Below are 23,743 nucleotides of genomic sequence, written 5' to 3' on the forward strand. Positions count from 1 at the left end.
TGAATTCTCTCACAAAGGTATGTTCTGAAACTTATTTTGGGAAGCATAACTGAACTCGGCTACTGAAGCCCCTGAAAAGTTCCCCAATACTGGGTTTACTCTGTTCGGAGATGTACTGGCTTGCAGTAGCTCCTCCAGTCTCATGCTACGGCAGTCCCTGACAGGCTTGGGAACTGGCAGCAAGCATGGGGAATCATGGGGATATTGTAATTAAAAAAACACACTGTAATGCAGGAAAGAGGAGAAAGAACTACTTTTCTACTTGCATTGATGTGTGGAATTAAACTGGGAACTTCAGTGGGCAAAACACAAGGCAGATAGGAGGTAGTAAAGCTGCAGTCTGATGCCTGTCATTTAGTGGGTTCCTTTGAGCATTGGACCTTGCTTGCTGATGGGCAGCATGGCTGTAGTGGAGGCTGCTCAGAGTTGTCCCTGTCATTCAGTCAGGTCTGCAGGTCACAGCATCTGCCAGGCAGGCACATCAGGCCTTGGTGGCACCAAGTGGCAAAGGGGCAAGGTAGCTCTAGCTGGGGGGAGGCTGCAGTAGCAGTCTACTTTGCCTTGAGTGTAAAACATGAACAGCATTTCCTAGTTGTTAAATGTTTAACTTAGTGACCTAGTGTTTTCACCACAGTACTGTATGTGACAGTTGATTATGGGATCAAAATGACTGGAAAAGTAGGAGCAGAAGAAATTAAGCCATGTCCCTTTAACAGGCATGAAGAAAGCTATTTTCAGGTTAGGCATAGAAAACACTTTGAAAAGGAGGTTAATTAGCATTTTCATCTGAAACCCAAGATCATTGGACAATGTAGGGATGCCAATGTGGCCTGACAGCCTGCTTACATCTTCAAAGGAACATCTGGGCAGATGCATGCAGCAGTAAGGATGAACAGAAATACAGACTATTTGCCTATTGGCAGTAGTTATAGCAGTGGGCAACTTTAAACGATTCTGTGGATGCTTCAGACAACACTCATTATTCTCTTGGAGGAGAGAGCCGTAAAAATCGCTTGGCGTGCTTGTGATCCTGATAAGCAGATTTTAAACTCTGAAGATCAAAAGCCTTCGGGATATACTGCGGGGGAAGGGACACTGATCTCCTTGGCAGGTGGGTGGGATGGGACATGGAGGCAGGATGCTGGATGCTACCCCACCTAGCCGGGACCTTGTCGCACCCCTGTGGCTGTTCCCCGCTCAAGCCCAGGCAGGTGTCCTGGGCCGGGGACGGCTGACCCCTTCCCCTCCCCGCGGGGCGGGCCCGGGCCCCGCCGCAGCCTCCCCCCGCGCTCGCCGGTAGGCGGCACCGCCACCCGCCTTCCTCCTCCTCCTCCTCACCTTCGCCGGGTGACCCAGATCACGGCGGCGGCGCCGCACCCGCCCGGCGAGGAAGCAGGGGTGGCCCGGGACGGCGGCTGCGCCGCGGGGATGTAGCGGAGCGGGGCGGTGAGTGCGCGGCGGCGGCGCTGGGCTCTGCGGGCGGCCCCGCGGGTCGCTTAGCGACGGGCGGCGGCTCTGGGCATCGCATCGCTGCCCCCTGCGCTGTCCCCCCCGCCACCTCCGCCCGGCGGCGGGAGCGAAGTTTTGCCCCTTTGAATGCGGGACTCTCCCCGGGAAGACCTTGCGGCGTAAGGAAACCGGGGGGACGCTGGTTGGTTTGCGCATTTGTGTGGGTTTTTTGTTGTGTTTTTTTTTTTTTAATCCTTTTTTCTTTTTTTTTTTTTTTTTTTTTTTTTTATTTTTAACGCCGTGTCCTTTGTAATTCGCGGGGGCGGGGGTGGGCGCGGTTGGAGGAGGCCGGTGTTGGGCGGCAGCCGAGCGCTCTGCTCCGCGGCCCCGCAGTGAGCTGCGCACCCTGCCCCGCAGCGCGCCCTGCGCAGGGGCCGCCCCAACGCCTTGCCCCCTTTTGCCTTTCCCCCCTTGCTTTGCCCCGCCGTAGCTGTGCGCAGCTGTCCGGCAGTTTGTGCACCTCAGGCACACCGACATAGGGACATGATAATGATATTTTTTATATATAAATATATATAGATAGATATACATGTAATTTTTTTTAATGGCACTCTCTTCTTCCCTGCTTCCCCTTTACCCCCCTGCATGATCATTGTGTATTGAAGTTACACTTGCTCCTGAGTTAACTCCAGGATTGATGCCTATAGTCTTTTATGTTTCTCTTTGTCCTCACCGGTTCTGCTTTTCTTACTGTTTCCACGAAAATGACTAAAAGAGGGTAGCTAAAGTGTATGTCACAATGGGGGCGCGGGGAGGGGGGGGGGTGGAGAACAACACCTTTGTCCCAATTCAATCAACTCAACACTCAGATCACAAGCTGTTTTTTGTGACAAAGGCATTCGAAACAAAGGAGCCATTTTAGAAACTGAAATAAATTTATTTTGTGGCTTGCATGCTTTAGTAAATCCAGGTTTTCATTCTTCTCTCCTCCCGCCTGTCCCCTTGCTATCCTATTTTATTCCAAAATGAAGCAGAATAGAAATGTCATCTCTTAAATCCTGCATCATCCCATGCACTGCAGCAAGCTTAGTGTTTGCCTTTAAAAAAAAAAAAAATTAAACATTTCCTTATGCATTTTTTAAAAAACATTATTTTGTACTAGTAGATCCTTGAATAGTTGAAGCAGTTGAGTGTGCTCATGACAAGAACATCTCATCTCCCTAAAATGAGAACAGCAAAAGACTGGTTATTTGCAGCTATTTGGTAGGTGTTGTGCACTTATGTCTATTTAGCATTTTTAATAAAGTGCAAGTACAGAAGAGACTTACTGACTCTTCAGAGAGCCTTCTTTTCTCTGAAATTTTTTTTAAAAATATGAGCAAGTGCATTTCCAAACTGAACAGGTGGAATTACATCTAGAAATATATTTTTATTTGTTCAGTTATCATAATTTGCCTATCATTTTAAGCAACATTTCAGCTAAAACTAATGCAAAACCACATTGCTGTAGCAATTGACTTATCACCAAGCCTAATAGATGCTCAGAGATAGGAAGCCTATGATTTACAGGACTGAAATCATGTGACAGCATCAGATGCTGTATGTATCATGCTAGACAGAAAAGAGGCAGAAAAGACTTCCAGAAAAGTGCTAAACGATGGAAAATCATGTAACAGAATACATTTGTTGACTCTCCTGCTGGTTCACCAATGTATGGTAAAACATGTTGTGCTAGTGTCAAAACCTGCTAGGGCTAAGCATGTAACCAGAGTGTCTGTGAATCCTTTGCCTGCTCAGCTCCTGAGACAGGACTTCATTAGCCATGGGACAGCATCACATTAGCTGCACTGACACTTGTGAACCCAAGAATTTCCACCGATCAAACATCTGTCACTCGTGCCAGTGAGTTACAGCCCCTTGAGCTAAGCTGTACTTAAGCAGGGAAACTTGAGTGCTGTGTTGCATTAAGGTGGTTATTTTGTTATCTGCTGTCTCCCCTGTGCAAAGAGAATCTTGCTGCTGCTTGCAGTGATGGAAGCAACAAAAATGCTGTTGCACAAATGCTAGTGGTGGGGGGAGGCTCCAGGCTGCTGCTAGTATTTAAAGCATCTTTTATTTTTAAAGCTGTCTGGAGGACTTGCACTTACAGTTAAGCTGTGACCAGCTGTAACCAATATTAACAAAAATTCTGTTCAGTTGTACAGGGCATAAGCAGTATGCAGAGGCAGGCAAGGTTTATTTTTCCCAAGAGGTCATTTGAAGTGTTAGCACAAAATTGCAAGATGAGAAAGCTTGGGCTGCCTGGAGATCAAATCTTGTTGGATTTAATGCCCTCTGGCACGTAAGACTTTTTTTATTTTTTTTATGAACATCTGCTCAACCTTCTTGATTGGAAAGCTTGTTTTATTTGACATTCCTTTGAAATCTTTTGCTCAGTGATGTAGGCCAAAAGACTGCATTAAATACGTTACCCTCCTTAATTGCAAGCTTTGGGAAAGAGGCAAGAAGAGTAAACTCCAGTCTTTTACAGATTGTAGAGTTTGCTGGAATACCAGGAAGGAAGCCAGGTAGTGAGATTCTGATCAGGAAAGAAGGACAAAGTAAGAAAAAATTGAATGAAAAATGAGGCTGATGTAAAGAGATGTGGAAAATGGTTGTGGTAGTGAAAGATTGAGGCTGTGGTTCGGGCTTGGCATCCTCAGCATCCACGTAACATGAGCACCAGTACTGAGCTGTGCTGCACCACGGGATTTGCCAAGCCTGAGCATACAGTGGAAATGCTGCTTGTTCCTGCCAGGTGGAGCAGAGTTCTGACAGCAGAGACTCTGGGAGCAGCTTCCTGAGTCACTGCTCACTGGTTCGTGGGACTGCGGGAGCACTCTTCCATTTTGAGGCAAAGCTAGCATTTTAGCAGTAAACTGACCTGTTTGACAGGTCAGTTGAAACAAATTATGGATATGTTTACAGTAGCGGTTTGGCTCACATCCAGCTTGAGTATCTGACACATCCTCTAGAGATCTTCTCCAGTTGCCTTGTACTGGGTCAGATCTCAGAGCAGCCTCAATACAATACTCCCAATGAAACTAAACCGGGAATCCTGGTCTGGGAGCACTCCCAGTCAATTACTGAGTCTTGTGTAAAAGATATTAGTTTCTTGAAAGTACCTCTCAGCTGTAATCGAGTGAGCAGTTCTCATCCACTGTAGCATAAAACTGATGAAGAGCACAGTGCCAAGTTTGTTACCTTCAAACCCTTCCTGCAGTTTGTTATGGAGTGCTTTGTTCCATTCCCCTGCAAAATGTGGGCAAATGCTTCACAGCTTTCTGTTACAGCTGAGAGGTCCTTCAAGAAGATAGTTCCCAGCACTTACAGTAGGTATAGTACCTGAGTGGAACCAAGTGGTTGGGCATAGTGTTCTTAAAATGTCCTAATCTGTCTGCAGATCCTCAGGCTGAGCACTCCATTTTGGTTCAGCCAGCAACAGTCACAGATGTTCAGAGGAGCCCGGAGAACAGGAGAAACACAGAAGGTGCAAAAACTGGAATTGAAAACAATTGGTAGATTCAGCAGGTGAAATTACAACTTGTTAGAGCAGGTTTAGGATCTACAGGATACTGTGGTCCTCATGATTGTGTCTATAGGAAACTGCATATACCTGTGAGCTCTCACCTTTCTGCTCCTATCGTACCTAGAGTTACTTCACAGGCATTTTGAGTCATAATATGCACGTCTACACTGTTTTATCTGAGGCAGACTCTAGTTTGTAAGCAAATGTCCCAGTTGTCCCTACCTTTTTGTTCTTCAGCTCACTTTGTGGACTAGTCTTGGAGCGGGTGCTGAGGGAGCTGGCTGAGGTCATTGCTAGACCATTCCCATCATCTTTGCCAAGCCTTGGGAAATGGGAGAGGTGCCTGAGGACTGGAGGAAAGCAAATGTCACTCCAGTCTTCAAAAAGGGTAAGAAGGAGGGCCTGGGTAACTATAGTCTGGTCAGCCTCAACTCCATCCCTGGGAAAGTGATGGAACAGCTTACCCTTGGTGCCATCTCAAGGCATATCAGGAATAAGAGTGTCATTAGGGGCAGTCAGCATGGCTTCAGCAAGGGGAAGTTGTGCTTGACCAACCTCATCGCCTTTTATAAGGACACAATGAGGTGGATAGATCATGGCAGAATGGTAGATGTGGTCTACCTTGACTTCAGTAAAGCATTTGACACAGTCTCCCACAGCATCACCGCTGCTAAATTGAGGGAGTGCGATCTGGACAATCAGGTAGTGAGGTGGACTGTGAACTGGCTGAAGGAAAGAAGCCAGAGAGTTGTCAATGGGGCAGAGTCCAGCTGGAGGCCTGTGTCTAGTAGAGTGCCTCAAGGGTCAGTACTGGGACCAGTACTATTCAATATATTCATCAATTACTTGGATGAGGGAATAGAGTGCACTATCAGCAAGTTTGCTGATGACACCAAGCTGGGAGGAGTGGCTGACATGGCAGAAGGCTGTGCTGCCATCCAGTGAGGCCTGGACAGGCTGGAGAGTTGGGCGGGGAAAAATTTAATGAAATATAACAAGGACAAGTGTAGAGTCTCGCATTTGGGCAGGAACAACCCCAGGTTCCATTATGGATTGGGGAATGACCTATTAGGGAGCAGTGTAGGGGAAAGGGACGTGGGGGTCCTGGGGGTCAGCAGGATGACCATGAGCCAGCACTGTGCCCTTGTGGCCAGGAAGGCCAATGGCATCCTGGGGTGTATTAGAAGGGGGGTGGTTAGTAGGTGGAGAGAGGTTCTCCTTCCCCTCTACTCTGCCCTGGTGAGACCACATCTGGAATGTTGTGTCCAGTTCTGGGCCCCTCAGTTCAAGAAGGACAGGGAACTGCTGGAGAGAGTCCAGCACAGGACAACAAAGACGATGAAGGGAGTGGAACATCTCCCTTATGAGGAAAGGCTGAGGGAGCTGGGTCTCTTTAGCTTGGAGAAAAAGAGACTGAGGGGTGTTTACAAATGTTTATTAATGTTTACAAATATATAAAGGGTGAGTGTCATGAGGATGGAGCCAGGCTCTTCTCTTTGAAACCAATGATAAGACAAGGGGCAACAGGTTCGAACTGGAACACAAGAGATTCTGCTTAAATTTGAGAAGAAACTCAGTGAGGGTGACAGAGCACTAGAACAGGCTGCCCAGGGGGGTTGTGGAGTCTCCTCCTCTGCAGACATTCAAAACCTGCCTGGACAAATTCCTGTGTAACCTCATCTGGCTGTTCCTGCTCCAGTGGGGGGATGGGGCTGGATGGTCCTTTGAGGTCCCTTCCAATCCCTGACACTCTGTGATTCTGTGGTCTGAGAATAAACTGGAGGAGCTGTTCTGGGAGCACACAAACTGCAACCTGACATTCAGTCCCAGGGACCAAGCCAGAGCTACTCTGACATCTGTACCAGATGTCTTGTTTAAAAACAAACAGCCTTCTCCCCTATGTGTAATTTCAAATAAAACGCTTGGCACTGTTTTATTCCTTGGCAGAGGCACTTCTATTGGTCTGTGCTATGCACTGATGTAGCTGTAGCTTCTGTGGTAGGTAGGTATTTTGCTTCTGCAAGGAAGGATCCTCAGGCTGAGAGACTAAAGGATGGGACTAAAGCCAAGAAAACTAGTTATATGAGGTCTTGTCTCCATCATGCTGCTAAACCACTCAAAGTTAACTGATGTCTTCTGAAGATGCATAAGGAAGAAAAGCTGTTTCTGTGAAGAATGCTTGTTTAGGCCTGTGTACAACTGGCTATCAATTCCACAAACAAAAGAGTTATTCCGTAGCATATGTACCATCTACCACACAAGTCCATATTATGTGCCTGTGTCTGACTCTGCTAGAAGTGAACTGATAAGTTTCAGAGAACCCCAAAATTGTGATGCTGCTAAGATTAGCATATTGAGCTAGGGCTCCTGTGGCCAGTTCCAGATTGCACTGATAATGAACAGAAGTTTTGCCACTGATTTTTTTTTTTTTTAACTTATTTATGTGTTTAAAACCAAAAATAAATCACTACCTTTCATTGTTCTCCAGGATACTTCAGGTATTGTGGCTTGTCCATTGAGTAGCAACAGTTTGTTACTGCGCTGATACTTCCACAATGGAGTGGGTGTGCAGCTGGTAGGAATTGAGCACCTTAAGTACAAAGCAGTCCTGTGGTCATGGAAGCTGTGGTCCTGTTCTGTAACTCTGGTAGGCAGTTATAAGAACAAGTCTCTGATTCTCTCTTCCACTCTGCTTTCACAAAGCCACATCCATACCAGTATTGGCTGGGACATGTGCCATCATGTGCCTCTGAAATACTAAGATCAATGTGGGGTTTATTAAATTTGGGCCTGCTAGGCCTTCATGCAGTCAGTGTTAAGGCAGCCTGAGGAGAACAGATGGATTGAAGGAGGAGAAGAGGAGTTATTGTTGAACCACTTGAGGAAGAGAGGAGAGATGGTGCTTCTGGAGGAAAACAGTACATACCCTGGGCACAAATTAAGAAAAGGCCATGCAATCTGCCCCAACTACTTGGTGGGGGACCACAATGATACCTCCAAGGATCTGAGATAGTAGTGTTTTTCTTTGAACCTTGTTTGTTCTGACAACCTACAGTACAAATGTTTTGGATTAAGGCTGCTTGTTCTTAAACAACTTCTTTGAAGTCCTTAGGCGCCTACATGCAAATGAGATGCCCAAGAACTGTTGGATTGAGGTTTGCCTTTGGAAAGGAAAAGTGTTTCAGCATTTTTTTTATATTATGGGCTGTTTTAGCTGGAGCAGCTTTTCTTTCCAGCCCCCTTGTTTATCTTGTTGTAGGGATTATCTGAAACTCAGAATGATATTTTTTCCAGAGGAGGATAGGAGCAGCACAGCATGAGCAGTTGTGCATCTTGAACATCCAGTTAACATCCTATGTAACACAAGCATTTTGGAACTAGATCTGAAACATCAAAGATGAGATTGTCGTCACCATTCAGTCAAAAAAACCCAAGTGAACAATAGTTTACAGTCTCAAGGATGAGATCAGTTCATATTACTAAATGATTATGGCTGTGTTTGCTGCAAGTGTTCTGGAAACTTGTTATATTTATTTTCTTTTATAAGTTTTTCTGTCTATCACTTTACACTTAAGAGGTATACCCCACTATCCCAAGTAGAAAGAGTTGCCGAAGGAAGAGGAGCTTCAGTGTTGGCCTGTGTTAAGGATAGGTGCATTATGGCAATGCTGTCAGTCATCCTGTCCTGGTTTTTATTCTTCCTGGCTCCATTTTGTTCTTATTCCCTCTTCGTAATGGTGTTGCAGGAACAGTTTCCAATGGTCTTCATGTCTCTTTCTTTCTCTTGTCTTCCGATGTTGTTTTCTCCTCCATTTCCAGTCTTCTACTATCAAATCTCTGCCAGCATCCTTTTCTAGCTGAGACTGAGCACCTAAAATTAAGCAAATGCCTGGTAGGACCGAGCAGGAAGTGGCAGAGGGAAGGAGAGTGCCATAGCATCTCATGTTTCCCTTACCACTGACTTTTTTTTTTCCTACTTGGTTGAGAAAGGGCAGTTGTGCAATTACCAGATGGTTCCTAGGCTGTGTCTGAAAGTGTGTTTCATCAGTCTTGCTTACCAACTCATATAACTATTGGCCTTCAAACCATTCCTTCCATCTTTACCTTTTGCAGATCTTAATCACCTTTTCCTTCTGCTTCATCATGTTAGAAGGGTGTTTATGTTACTGTATCCCTCCTTGCTGCAAATCTCCCTGACACCAAACTCCACCTGCACTTTTTTTTTCTCCACTACTTTTAGAAGCAGTGCTTGATTTTGGTGGTGCTTGGAGTTAGCTTAAGCTACAGAAGAGTGAAGTGAGTATAAATACAGTCACTTTTACAGTTGCTCACAATCCTTGTTAGTGGAAGCTAAAATTTGTTAAGATACTTATGAATCTTCAAGCTGAAGAGTCAGCTGGTAGCTGCTGGTACAAAGTCCCGTCTGACCAACAGACTCAGGAAGATGCCCTTGAAGTGTTGTGTGGCGTGGTTTTGTTTGTTTGTGGGTGTTTGTTTTAGCATATTACCATTTAAAACTTTTCCCCAAAGAAGGCTTTAAACCTATTTCAACCAGAACATGGGATGTGCAATATTTATTGCAGAAACTGACGAAAACTTTCTGGATTCTATGGGCAAATAAATTCTTTCTTCCACTTCTCACCCCAGACATTGGTAAACTCGGAGCAATCAACCCTGCACGTGTTCTTCTGGGCAACAAGCATGTAACTAGAACTTCCAGCAAGGTCATGTTCTTGGAGCTGTCCTGGTTTCCTTCCCCCTGAGATGGAGAACATCTCAGCAGTAAGTGGGAGATGGAATATAGGCCATGAAGTTTGCAAAAAAACTTCAGTGGCATTCTTAATTCTCTTGACTGCAGATTAAGTGTGTTGCTCATTTATTGTGGTCTGTGATTCTCTGCAGATTGCAGGACCTCGGGCGGTTTACAGCTGGTGTGCAACACTTGCTATAGGATGCTTAGTTTCACAAATGTGGTGCTTCACAACATCATCTAACTGGCATACTGCACGGAGGTCATTATTCCTGAACCCTGTCTTAGGGAACAGTGTGTCTATAAAATTACAGAAGGACATGCAGAAACTCTTATGTACCCTGCTCTTGCATGTTTGTCTCAGAGAGTTCCATGGCAAAGTTGTCACTTGCATGCCAAAGTAATCTGGATGCAGTGATGGGAAAACTGGGCAACACATGGAACAGTTTTCTGTTAGATCAATGTGAATTGTGTTTGACCTCCACCAAGTTTCTGCGTAAATCAATTGCTTTCTGCTTCTCTAGCCTGAAAGCTTTGTCTGGCCTTTGTGCTGACACATCTGGTGTCCTTGTTGTTTGTTTGTTTGGTTTTTTTTTTTGTCCATTAACAAAATAAATATGAAAGTCCCTAATTCTACATGCTTTCAGGCTGATGCTTGGTGCGAGGTCGTATTGATCTGATGGCTGAATTAACTCTCTCTGGTCCAAGCAAGTATAACAGATGTAGCAAAGGTAGGGGAAAGGATAGAGCAAGCATCTCAGGTGTTATGCTGTTGACCTTGCAGATCTGTATGTGACTCATTGATAGGATTCGATGTTTCTTCCCCATAAAGTACTGTGTGTTGGGTAGGGCTCTAAAACGAATCTAGATTTCAGTTAATTTTGGTGGCAAGTGAATACTTCATTTTTGTCTTTTACCTTGTACCCTCCGCTCATCTAGGAGATAAGGCGGAAACCAAATAAGGGAAGACAAAAGAACATCAGTCATTCACTTTTGGGAATAGTAATTTTGGGTTTTTTCCATGGACCTTTGGCAGTAATTACACTCGGAACTAATCAAGCAGCCTCTTTGGATTTTTTGCATCCGATATTGTAGGGTTTATTCTAAACTTGAAGGAATATTGCTGCAAAATGTGATGTTGTATTCAGAACACACATCCTCACAGTACAAGCTGTTGTACGGTGTGTCTGGAAACAGAGCAAGCAGGCCAGAAACATTGCACTGCAACCCATGTAGACGTACGCGAACCACCCAGAGGATGCTGCTGTTCTCCTGGATGAATTCATCAGTGGCCAAGTGAAATTTCATGAGAAGTGGCTAAAAATGATGCCTTTTTATAAACCATGAAGTGGTGAGGGGGAAGTTGCTGTGGGTTGAAGGTTGTTTTCAAGCATGAGACTTCATTTTTAGCTGATATAAAATCTATTTAGGCCTCTTCTGGATAAAATTCACTTTCCTCAATAAGTGAAGTAAGCTCGCTAAGGATGGAATCATTGAAGTATCCAAGTGTTTTCTCTGTCTATAATTGCTGTTGAAGTTAAGCATCAGATTACATTTGTAGAAGTTTACAGTACTCTGGGGTGTGGAGAGCTTCCTCTGCTTTTTAACTGATATTTAGATTTAGAAATAAAATGTACCCAGTGAAGTCTTCACTAGTGACCTGAAGTGACTTCATATAATTTTATCCTTGACATCTTTCAACATTTTAATAGAGCAGAGCTAATAGAAATTGATAAAAGTAGATCATTGCCACTGTTCTGCACACAAAATATGCCTGCATGCATCTACATCTCCTCTGTGGAGTTTTTGGCTTTTAGTTTGCTTTAAAAAGTCAGGTACAGAACCACAGCCTTTTTCTTTCAAAGGGCAGAGATCAGCAATGGACTGTGGATGTGCTTCTACAATACTGAGCTTTGATTTCAGGTTATCTTCATCAAACCGTGGGTTATCACTGAGCAAAAAAATCTACTGAGGAATTTTAGTGTGTAGGCTGGACTGGATGGTGTTAGAGGTAACTTGCTATGTGAGATTTGACGAAAAATTTTTCATTAACCCACAGCAGTCCTATGTGACTGGCTCGCAAGACCCTCTTGCTGCTTCCTTGTTTCTGGCTTACATCTGTGACACTGCTTCCCACTTTAAAGAAGCAGTAATGGACTGATGTGAAGCACTAAGTTAAGTCTGTGGAATTAGACTTGCAAAGCACTTTTCTGTGGTTTGATAGAAGGGGGTTTTGTGCTCTTCTACCCCTAAACCTAACTGTGATTTTAAGCTTTTATTCAGGGCTTTTTATTTGTGTTGCTTAATTGTGTTATATGTGTTCATGCTCACAGGCTTTTTTAGAGGGATCTAAAATTCAGTGAATTTTGACTTCATGTCTAGCCTTTCCTTCACCCTCCTAGTGAAATACCGAAACACAAAATGCCAATGTGTGATGGAGATTAGGAGAGGAAAAAATCTTATTACCTGTGACAGTGCGACTGAAGTAAAGTCTTGCTTATTAGCTTCATCAATCAAGCGTGACATTTTGTTCCAAGACTTCCTTCTAAAGAGTGCTTGAAGTTGAATACAGCCTCATCTTGGGCACATGGAAATGAAAATACCTTTCTGTACTGAGACAGAAAACTGAGCCCACACAAAACAGGCATCTGCTGGTGGTCTTTGGGGTGGTCAAAAATCCTCTCTTATTACTAGGTTTTAAAATACATTTTAAAGTGACTTTGGGGCATGAATTCAAGTTGGAAGGTGCAAGTAGGTACATATCTATTCTATGTGACAGCCTGATAAACAATACTTGCTGAGAATTAGTATGGCTTGATTGAACTGGAGTTCTAGAGTCACTGGAATTTTATTTGTATTTGAGGGTTTGTGTTTTATATTGATACTGGCAGGACTCTTGTAGACTTCTATTTTTTAAATTTAGGTCCCTTAAAATGTGGTCAAATTGAGGAGTGCAGACTTTTGGATGGGAGCGGTTGGGAGAGATGAGGTAGAGGGAGTAATCTTGTTCCATCCTCAAGCTAAGCTTGTTTCACTGGAAAAACTGCAAATTATAGAGGATTTTAGTGAAAAGTTGGTAGTGCTTAAATTATTAAAATAGCAAGGACTTGGGCACCCTGTCTGTTGTATAGGGTACTTGAGTATAACTCAGGATATCTGAGCAATCCCCGTAAGACTGACTGTCAGGGAAGCAGACACTCCAAAGCTGGATGGGACCTCAGAGGGTCTCCGCCAGCGTGGTCAGCTCTGAGGTCAGGCTGCTCAGAGCTGCCTTCAGTTGGAGCTTGAAACCTCAGAGGATGAAGAGCGCACAACCTGTCTGAGCAACCTGTGCCACTGCTTGACTGTCCTGTCCTCAAGGGGAAAAATTTTCACCTTGTATCCAGGATGAACTTCTCCAGTTTCAGTTCATGCCTGTTGTTTTTCGCCTTCCTGCCCTGCACCACCGTGAAGAGCCCAATTTAAGTCTTCTCAGTGACCTCGCCACAGGCACTAGAGGTGCTGTTAGGTCCCCTCAGAGCTGTCTGTGCCCTGGGCTGGACAAACACATCTCCCCCAACCTCTCCCTCAGCATTTCAGTGGCCTTTACTTAACTCTTTCCAGTTTATTGGTGTCTTTTGTGTATTGCTGGGCCCCAAAACTAGACAGTCTCTAAATGTGGTCCAAAGAGTGATGAGTAGAGGAAGATAATCGCTTTCCTCAGTCTGTCTCTGCATGTGTTCATGCAGCCCAGGGTGCTGTTGTCTGTCTTTGTGTACTGCTGGCTTGTGGCCAGCTCGCTGTCCACCAGGACCTCAAGGGGTATTTCATAACGTCTATCAACTGTTCTTCTCTTTTCCAGTTCTAGTTATCATAGATTGATGATCCAGATAGAGATGAATTAACATATTCCCGTCAGTAAAATAAATGAAATATACAGTAGCAAAGCACTTCTGGTGACATAAGTCTCAAGACTGTTGTCCCTCACAGATAAATACACACAGGCTTTTGAGGTGAATGAGGGATTAGTGGCAACCCAGAATACTACTGGAAAGAGAAGTTGCAACTGAAATCAACATTGTCATGCTAGTTGGTGCTATTCAGCTTGGGAGAACCTACTTTTAAAACTGTAACGACAAGACCTAAAAATAAACTATTTTTTTCTTCTCTGCACTCAAGATGACTGATGCAATTACTGCCTTCCATTTCAAGCATAGTCTTTTTACTTTGTGAGAAGGAAAGTTTGGGTGAACTGTAATCTAATGATCCACATAAACAAAGTCCTATATTCAGCCTGCTCATCTTAATGACTCTGATTTGTGTCTTCAGCACAGCTATTCTTTCTTTATAATTAGAATACAAACCTTCTAAATATGTTTGCAATATGCCAGGTGAGTCATTAGCTTGCAAGATAAACATTGTGAAGAAAACTACCTTGGTTCTATATTTTACTGTGCAAATATGGTAACTTATATTAAATATCACTTTTTCCCTCAGCTGCATCTGCAGTGTTCTTGAAGACAAACAGAGCAAACCCTCGGGTTCAAATAAAGAGGTGACTTTTGAGGCTTGTAGCCTCCAGCAATGGTAACCTTTCAGATTGATGTGTGTTTTGCTATACTACTTCAAAGATCATATAGTCACAAGAATTCAAATAGTTAATGTTTATTTAAGGAAAGCTTCATTTATATTTTGAGACAGAACTTGTAATAATTTTGCTGTTCTTTGTGACTGTAGTAATACTACTTTTCTTCTAAGAAAAGTTGCAGCTAGTTTTAGGACAGGATTCTCCTGTCTCATTTAAGATAAACTGAATGAAAGCATCGGCAGTGAATGGGTACGTGAGTGTGTTGTGGGAGGAAAGAGGAGGTTGGTTTGTGGAAATAGTGTGGTATGGGACAGAATATGATACTTCAGTTGGAAGAGACCTACAGTGATCATCTAGTCCGACTGCCTGACCACTTCAGAGCTGACCACAAGCTAAATGTCATTGTAAAAATGCCTCTTAAACAGACAGGTTTGAGGCATTGTCCACCTCTCTAGGAACCCTGTTCCCATGTTTGAACACCCTCTTGGTAAAGAAATGCTTCCTCCTGCCAAGGCTGAACATCTCCGATGCAGTTTAGAACTATTCCCACGTGTTGTATCATTGGACACCAGGGAGGGGAGATCAGCACCTCCCTCTCTGCTGCCCCCCTCAGGAAGCTGCAGACAGCAGTGGGGTCACCCCTCGTTCCCTCAGATCCTGCAGACTGAGAAACTAGAGCACGTGGGACATCCAGATTGTGTCCATCATCCTTAATCTAGAGCCTTGGAACATGAGTCGCTTCATGCCAAAGAGCAAACTTTTAACATTAGGCTAAGGGGGTTTTAGTTATGGATCTGTGCTGTTGGTGTCAGTTACTTCCAGGGAATTAATAACCAAGTCAAACCTACTTGTCTTTAGACTTTCTCCAGCTTCATGATTTACCGTTAGAAAAGGCTGAAAACTGCCTACAAAAGGAGAAGGGAAGTATCTTACAGGTTCCTCAGTGAGAAAATACGTGTATAGCTTAAAGCTGGAACATTTTCTTAGCTGCAGAAAAACACAACTGCAAGTTCAATGTGCGTGGAACCATGTAAAGGTGCAAACTCGGTCTGTCATAGTGGTGGGTGGGTTCTGTGGCCGCTGTGCTGCTCCCCACTGGGCTGCTGTGGGCTCTGGGCATCCTGCTGCAAGTCTGGCACTTTCTGACAAAAGCGAGACTTCCAAAGTGCAGGAAGTTGAGTCTTCAGAAACTTGTATTTTGGTTTCCCCAAATCTGTAACTGCTGTCAACTTCTCAACTAAATCGTATAATTGTCATGCCCTTTCTTTCAACAAGGCCACAAACTTTCATTACCCTGGTTATCTGTCACTTGTTGAAGTCTTTTTCTCGTATGTCTTCCTTTCCCACCAGTGGATCTTGAAAGCCTTCCTCATCTGCAGACATTCAACTTACTGAGGGAACTTTCCTTAAGAAAACAGGAGGCTGTAAGTTGAGTCCTTCTCCCTGACCACAAATGTGGTTTTGTTTGTTTTGCTTTGTTTTGTTTTGTTTTTTCCTAAGCACACCTAATGGCAATTGACTGAAAGTTTTTGGGGAAACTCTGAAGTGCTGTAAACGTTGTCCAAAGCTATAGCTTGTTTCTTGTTCACTGAGGTGCTATAACAACTGTCTTGGAAGTAAAACAGAGTACTAGTTTGTTTTGTATGGTATCTTGTTTCCTTTTTCACTTAAAAGAAATCTATTACATTTTGAGAGTAAAAGAGGTTTGCAGAAATTGGGTCTTGTGGCTCTACAGGTTTATGAATAGTTGAACTTACTTAGCTGTGAATTGTGGTTACAATATTTTTGAAGAGTTTAAGCACTGTTTTCTTCACAGAAAATCTTTACTGAACTCCCCTAAGAAGGGGGATTATGGAGGTATATGGAAATGGGGAATGCGACCCTCCAGTGCTACGTGTTTGAAGATGACTACAAATTCTTGCCATCTGATTTGACTTCGCAGTCTAGGCTGGATGTCCATAGCTTAATGTTGTGTGTATGTACGTGCCCATGTAAGTTAATTGAGACAAGAATGCCACATAGCGTGGCATTAATGTCTGTCCCTGTACTAAGCAGGTGACAGCATTCACAAAGCCTGTCTGCCAGACATTACACTTTTTACCTTATGAACAACGACAGCAACATAGACTCTCTGTACTTTTGTTTGTGCTGTACGTCTCGCCTCTAGGTCTTGAAAACCTTCTTGGCAGAGTCAGGTGGGATTTGGTTGCTGTGTGCTCCATGGAGGAAGCTGCTTCCGAGGCCACAGCCTTTCGCGCGACCTGGTTGCTGGCTGGGCTTGCACTGCGGGGGATGAGTTGCTGGAGCTGTGGAGTGACCTGCTCTTCTCCAACTGGAGAGCTTTGCTGTCAGCGTTGTGGCATCAGGACTTCAGCTCTAAAGCTTCTTTCCGGTGACTTTCCCCCTGTCCCGTTTTAATCAAAAGGGAGAGAGCAATAAGATTTATTTTTGTAAATCCAAAGGTCGGCTTTTTGAAAGATCCAAAATTGGCACTTTTAACCACTTGTCATGCTTGTTGTGTCACTTAGTTGTGCTTTTTATTTGCAACCAATGGCCTTCCTTTGAGTTTAGCTTTCTGGGTGGAAGGCAGGAGTTTATAAACAGTAATGCTGATTTCTTAAAATGCAGTTTTTGAAACAATCTCATTTTTAATGACCATTCAAAACAAATTATTGACTGTAGCTGGTAACTGTTTTGGAAGGGGGAGTATCTTGAAGCCCCTACCATGCCACACTCGGATGAGCCAATTCTGGAGTTCAGGCAAGTGTAAGTTCTGTTCTCTTTAAAGCAGTGGTAAAGAAACTGGGATTGCTTTCAGCAAGGACCTTGATCAGAATCGAGAAGAAGCTGACCTCAGAGGCTGAGACCAACCCACACTTTTAGAGGGGGTTGATTTGACAGCTCCTGGCACTTCTGCTATCTTCCTTACACTGCTGCCCTTATGGGTCAAATATTGTGGTGAAGCTCCCTTTGTACAAGTTGATGCTAAAAAGCTGAGACTCAGCTGTGAGAATCTTTCACAAACTGTATCTTTTAAACAGCAAATTATTAGACTGGAGAAGGGGAGCAGGTTACATCCCCTCCAGTTTTTTCCTGTGTGCTGTGTGCTCCCTGTGCTTGCTGTCGTGGAAGACCTATCAAAAGCTGTAGCAGGAAGCGTTAGGAGCTGCCTGCTGTGTTCAGTAATGAACCCAAGTCTGATGTTAGCATCTCTCTACCCTTGCAAGCAGGTGTCACTGCAGCCAGCACCAATTACAGCTGTATTCAGGGGACAGCAACATGATTCAGCCAGTCAAAATCAATATAAATGAATGAAGCATTTACAGTTCAGGGATTATATACTTTTAGCAAGCTGTATGTGATGTAATCCAACAGGATAGCTGCATTTTTATGAACTCAAATACTTGATCTGTTCCTGTCAGTGGGCAACAGCATAATAGAATAATGTAAAACTTGCAAGTTACAAAATTGAAGGAATATGAGAACACTGTAGAGTAAGATTTTTATCCAATCAGTGCTGTTAGGTCCTGGAAAAAAAAAAAAAAGGTGGATTTGAGGCCAGGCACTGAAGGCCTTCAGGTACTTTCCAGCATGCTGCATGCAGTGCTAATGAAAAGTGAGCTTTTAAATGATTTCTCAACAGCACAGCTTTCATTCAGGCCTTCCTTTATGTGTAGTTTGTACTGCCCTGTTTCCCTGAAAACAAGGCAGGGTCTCATGTTAATTTTTGCTCCTGAACTTATTACTTTTTTTACATGTGTATCTGCCTGGACACTATTTAAATTGACTTTTTTAATGAACTGTAACTAGGGCTTAATTTTGGAGTAGGCCTTATATTTCGAGCATCCTCAAAAATCCTGAAAAGTCATGCTAGGGCTTATTTTCAGGATAGGTCTTATTTTTGGGGAAACAGGGTAGTACAGAGCTTGAAAGTGTGGTCTTGTTCCGTTTAAATCTTGGATTAAGCTGTCCCAATAGCAGGCCTGTCTAACAGTACTTTGTTTTCTGGCAGCAAGTAAAGGTGTTTTGTTGCCTTTTTACAGGATATGAAGTACAGTTCTCTGAGAAATGTGCATCTCTTAGTCCAATATTGCTTGTGTGTGAATACTATATTGTAGAAACCTGCAGTAAAGAGGTGGTGACTGGGGAGAGTCTGCAGTACATGGTCAGGGTTATGTTTATGATGTTTCTTCCCATTCCTCTCCTCTACCGGACCTAAACAGTAATCATAATGGAAATTAACTGTAGGGCACAGATCTCAGAATGGATGGGCAACGTAGTCAACTGTATCTATTTTAAGACCTCATATGTAGCATTTAATAAAGTTGGTCATCAGGAAAATTTACTAGCTGACATCTCCTATAGTGAATTAAATCAGTAGCTGTTTGCTTACATGCTACTTCTACCCATGGTCTCCAAGGGCTGTTGCGAGCTCAGGGGAAGAGACGTTTTTTAGCAGCAGAGTGAGCTGAGCATCTCTTGAAACTGCCACTCGGAAGCGGCGGTGAACCAGGCCGGTGTTTGAAGAACACAAGTATTCGAAACTGTCTAGATTTTTCTTCAAGCTTTCTCACTTAATTCTTAATTCTCTTATTCAAAGTTTTGACTGTTCTGAAGGGAGACATGGATGGTATAGTCTGGTCGAAGTGTGTGCTCAGGCTGAAGAGTATGAACAAATCATGAGTTTTCATTTTGGTTTGATTGACATGAGATTTCTTAACATCTTTCCCATGCATGTCCATAGATGTTTGTTTCAAGAGCTATTTAGAAAACTGAATTACCACTTATTTTTCTCTGTTAGTAAATACATCTCAATTCTATTTCTACAGTGCTGATATCACCTACAAAGAAGCAGTCATCAGTAATCACTAGATTGTGGCTCCAGCAGCACAAGCCAAACCGTCACCATGAAACACTTTCTGAGGTAACTGTTTTGTGTTTTTTCAAGAGTTTCAAATTACTCTAGTTACTTCTATGCTGCATTGGGTTAAGAGTATTAGCTGTTGCCAGTAGTATGGAAGGTGTAAACTATTTTACACCAGATTGCTTTCTGTTGACCTGGATATCACCATTTAATTAAAACTGTTATAATTTAAAATTTCTCTTCTAGTTTTTTATAGAAGCAAAGAATGTGGGAGCTGTCTTATGGGACTAGAGCAGTGATGCACCAAATCAGTAATGCCTGCTGTGTCAGGGGAAAATAGGAGAAATAGTAGCATGGAACAGTGCTTGAAAATCTTTGGTTTGGGTTTTTTTTCTTTCCCATTCCTGTCTGCTGTCTGGATTTTTGGAGTGTTACTTGTGAAAATGAAGAAGGGGAAATGGTTGGTGAAGATGTGCAAATGTTTTTGAAGCCAAGTGTGCTCAATCTGGGGAGAAACGTCTAATACTTGCTCCTACCTATGACTTGCAGTTTTTTTCTGTAAACCAGGGGTGGTACGGTAGTCTTGCAGACACCAGCTGTAGGTGCTGAAAGCCCATGTTGTCTTTGTTCTGTAGTCAGTAAGAGAGTTGAGCACTCCTAGAAACCAATACAGATCAAGAGCTTAATTTGTGTATAAACTGAAGAAACCATATTCTGTCTGGATGGGAAAAACCTTTTCAAGAGGACTGAAACATATGCTTCTGTATAGAGCATCTGTCACTATATTTTTCTCTTTTTAGACTGTTTATAGCAAAGAATCTTATATACTATGGATATCAGCATCGTTACCTCTAGGCTGATCATCTGTAATGATTTTGCTGCCAAGCCAGTCTTGGCTTAAGTATTTCTGTGGAGTGTTTGAGTCAGTTTCCTCAGGTATCATGAACCAGCTGCAAAAGGACTCTGTAAGCAGGACATACATAGGTTAAAAGTATAAAGCAATTATTTATTTGCTAGCACCCACAAAAGACAGTTAAGATTTAATGATCCATTAGGTTAAGCATTAGTGTGCTCACCAGTGATAGGCACCAGTAAGAAGGGGAAGGACTGGTCCCTGCAGCTCTGTGGCACAGATCCTGGATTATCCCAGGTCATCCACCAACTCCCTTGATACTGGTCCAGTGACCTACTGGTTCACAACTAGCCTGGCTCATGTTCCTGTGGTGCTTTTGCACTTTACAGTTTTATAATGTCCGATGTTGGAGCTTTCCTTCTTGGATCCTGCTAATGATTTCCATCTCAGCAGTCCTGCCTCTATAATTTTCACCTTTCTTTCTTTGTACAGACTTGCTCAACAGCCTGGCCCAAGGTCACAAATTGGTGGATCTGGGCCATGAATCCTGCATAAATGAGACTTTACTATCCTGTGGGTGGGAGCCTCTGACTGGGGTCACAGAGGGAGGACGTTGCAGCTCACCCCCATAATGGCCTGGTGCATTTTGAAAATAACAACATTTTTCTCCCTCCTGATGGGGAAGCTGAGCTGCTACCAACTTCTAAGCCACCAGCTCTTCCCTGACTACAGTAACCACTTTGCTTCTTCCTTTGAACTGCCTGTTCTGCCTTCCCTTGGCTGTTCTGGCCCTTTGTGTCTTTCTCGTGTTGGCAAAAGCATGCTGTTTTCAGTATTTGGGTTCCCGAGGCTGTCTTGGGGAAACTACCTCCTGCTTCTTTTTGTGGAATTCCTAAAGTCAGTGAATCCTAAAAAATTTGAGATTTCTTGATGATGTTAGTTTCTTTTAAGTAGCCAAGGTAGATCTTCTGAAAAGCAATCACTTATCTGAACAGCACAGTCTAGGACTTTTGTCCAATAATCTAAATGCTTCACAGAAAGTCAAATTAAGGGGTGGAAAATGCAGAGCACCTCAAATAGGAAAACACTGTTGAAATAGGAAAGCTATTCTGTTTACTTACAAGCATCTGGATTTTCTTATTTTATATTAATCCTTTGATGTGAACCAAAATGAATACTGTACTCCTCATATTTTGTAAATGCAGAAGAAATATGGGGAGATTAAGAAATGAACTGGGGTCATCCTTCAAGAAAACCACTCTCTGGGGGTAGTGAATTCTGTTGTATGTGTTGTAGTTGCAGGTTTGTGTGACAAGGAGTGAGGCAGTGAAGTTTAGAGCTGCAGGAAGATCTACCTACAAGACAAGGATATTAAGCCTTCCAGCTTGAAAATCAGCTGGAAAATAAACAAGTTAATGTATATTGTGTCCCCTGGTGTTTGTCCATTACTAAAAGCAGCAGCTGCCTGGGAGCTTGCTAAAAGCATCCTTAACTGTGAAGACCAAATGCGGGCTGACTGTGGTGTACTGATGGTGAGGGCTGCTCAGTGCCACAGTGTCTGCTTTCTTGCACAACATGGAGCAGACACTGGACTAGCCGATGCTGATGGCCTAGATTATCTCTGTTTAAAACCAATTAGTTAAGTCTACACAAGCTGCAAGTCATCACGTTGACTGCAACGTAGAAAATGCTGTAAAACAGATGGGGAGAGAGGGGAGCAGGCCTTTCATCTGTAAAGTGAAGATCCCCTCAGCTGTTATCTGGGTACTGACAGTAGTTTACCTGCAGCAACTTCACGCAGCAGGTATTCATCTGGAGATCCAAGGAGGACGTTCAACAGTGGCTTTCAAATTCAGTTTGTTGTAAGACAAGGCTCTCACCTACAGGCTGATTTACCACTCAGCTCTGGAGGCATGCTGTAGTCTCTGCTGCTGCTATCAAAGGGCATGCTGCACCAGGGCTCTCCAGTTACTACTGGAGTTTGTCTTCTAAGCAAAACACTGCAGGTGTGAGTACGGATAATGAGGAATTAGTGCAATTTGCATGCTGCTTTGCTGTGCCTACTACTCCTCTGTTGGACAATTCACATGGCGTTTTATAATCAGCTTGACATCTCCTGTCTCTCTTTTGACATAGCCTATTTTGTATTTAATATCAGTGGACTGTCTTATTGTTCCCTAGACCTTTCCATTTAAGAAATCCTATATTAGTCTTCATCCATTCTGTGGTTAGTGAGGTTGAAAGACAGCGCTGGAAATCATCAAGTCCAACCCCATTCTTCAAACCAGGGTCAGCGACAGCAGGTTGCTCAGGGCTTTGTCCAGCCACATTTTGTGCATCTCCAAGAATGGAGTCTCTCCATAGTCTCTCTCTGAACAACCTGTTCCAATTGTTTGATAACCCTTACAATTTAAAAATAGTAACAAAAATTTAAAACTGCACCTTTTTGCTTAAAATATAATTGCTATATTTCTGTCTGTGCTCATTGCCTCTTGTCCTGTCAGCAGGCACCACTCAGAAGAGCCTGGCTCTGTCTTCTTTACTAACTCCCTCAGGTATTTATGCACATGGATAAGATCCTCCTGAGCTCCTAGCTCTTGGTCTGCCCTTCTATGGGAGATGCTCTCAGTCCCTCAATCACCTCCATGTTCCTTTGGACTCAATCCAGTATGTCTGTCTCTCTAGTGCTGGGGAACCCAGCCCTGAATCACAGAATGTCAGGGATTGGAAGGGACCTCAAAAGATCACCTAGTCCTATCCCCCCACCAGAACAGAAACACCCAGATGAGGTTACACAGGAAGGCGTCCAGGCGGGTTTTGAATGTCTCCAGAGAAGGAGACTCCACAACCCCCTGGGCAGCCTGTTCCAGTGCTCTGTCACCCTCACTGAGAACAAGTTTCTTCTCATATTTGAGTGGAACCTCCTGTGTTCCAGTTTGTACCCATTGCCCCTTGTCCTATCATTGGTTGTCACAGAGAAGAGCCTGGCTCCATCCTTGTGACGCTCACCCTTTACATATTTATAAACATTAATGAGGTCACCCCTCAGTCTCCTCTTCTCCAAGCTAAAGAGACCCAGCTCCCTCAGCCTTTCCTCATAAGGGAGATGCTCCAATCCCTTAATCATCTTCATGGCTCTGAACACAGCACTCCAGTTGTGTCCCACCAGGGCTGGGTACAGCATATGATCAGTATGATCCACAAATATATGGAGCTTTAGGGGCCTCACATGAAAGGCAATGGAAAAGGTAAAACTTTGAACACTACCTGCTCTTTCACAATTGAAGCAATTGCTTCTTTTTATGTAAGTAACACATCCTCTTATTTAACGCAAGTTAAAAGTTCTTTGCTTCATGCCATTGACAACACTGACTAAAGTACATTTTACGTGAAGGTGATGCGTTTGTTCCGACTGATATTTAGCACAATAGGCAAGTACATAATATCACTTTAAAAACTTCTGGTATAATGTTTTATTGCTTTTGATGTGTATTTACTTGTGGGGTGGGTGGTTTAGTTTTTTTCGGGGGGAAGCGTTTGTGTGTGATTTTTCTCTTTAAGACATACTCTGAAAGGTAGTTGTAAAATGGCTCAACTCTGAAGTTACCTGTCTTTGCTGGCAGTCACCATCTCTACTTTAACTGGAAAGTTAAATTGGCATAATAGTAACAAAGAGGTGTCTCATAGTACAT

General features: G+C 43.4%; 1 protein-coding gene across 7 annotated transcripts in view; it reads left to right on the forward strand.

Annotated features, from left to right (window-relative positions):
• Positions 1 to 877: 877 nt before the first annotated feature.
• ELMOD1 (ELMO domain containing 1) overlaps positions 878 to 23,743 on the forward strand; it is a 53,653-nt gene continuing 30,787 nt past the window's right edge. The window contains exons 1-2 of one of the 7 annotated variants that reach the window (XM_071803784.1): positions 878 to 1,111; positions 19,164 to 19,258. In XM_071803784.1, coding sequence (XP_071659885.1) covers positions 961 to 1,111; positions 19,164 to 19,258 — 246 coding nt within the window. In that variant the 5' untranslated portion in view covers positions 878 to 960. The other 6 variants (XM_071803776.1, XM_071803781.1, XM_065831598.2 and 3 more) reach the window with 6 other exon arrangements.

The sequence above is a fragment of the Patagioenas fasciata genome, chromosome 1 (assembly GCF_037038585.1).
Source record: "Patagioenas fasciata isolate bPatFas1 chromosome 1, bPatFas1.hap1, whole genome shotgun sequence".
Classification (NCBI taxonomy): Eukaryota; Metazoa; Chordata; class Aves; order Columbiformes; family Columbidae; genus Patagioenas; species Patagioenas fasciata.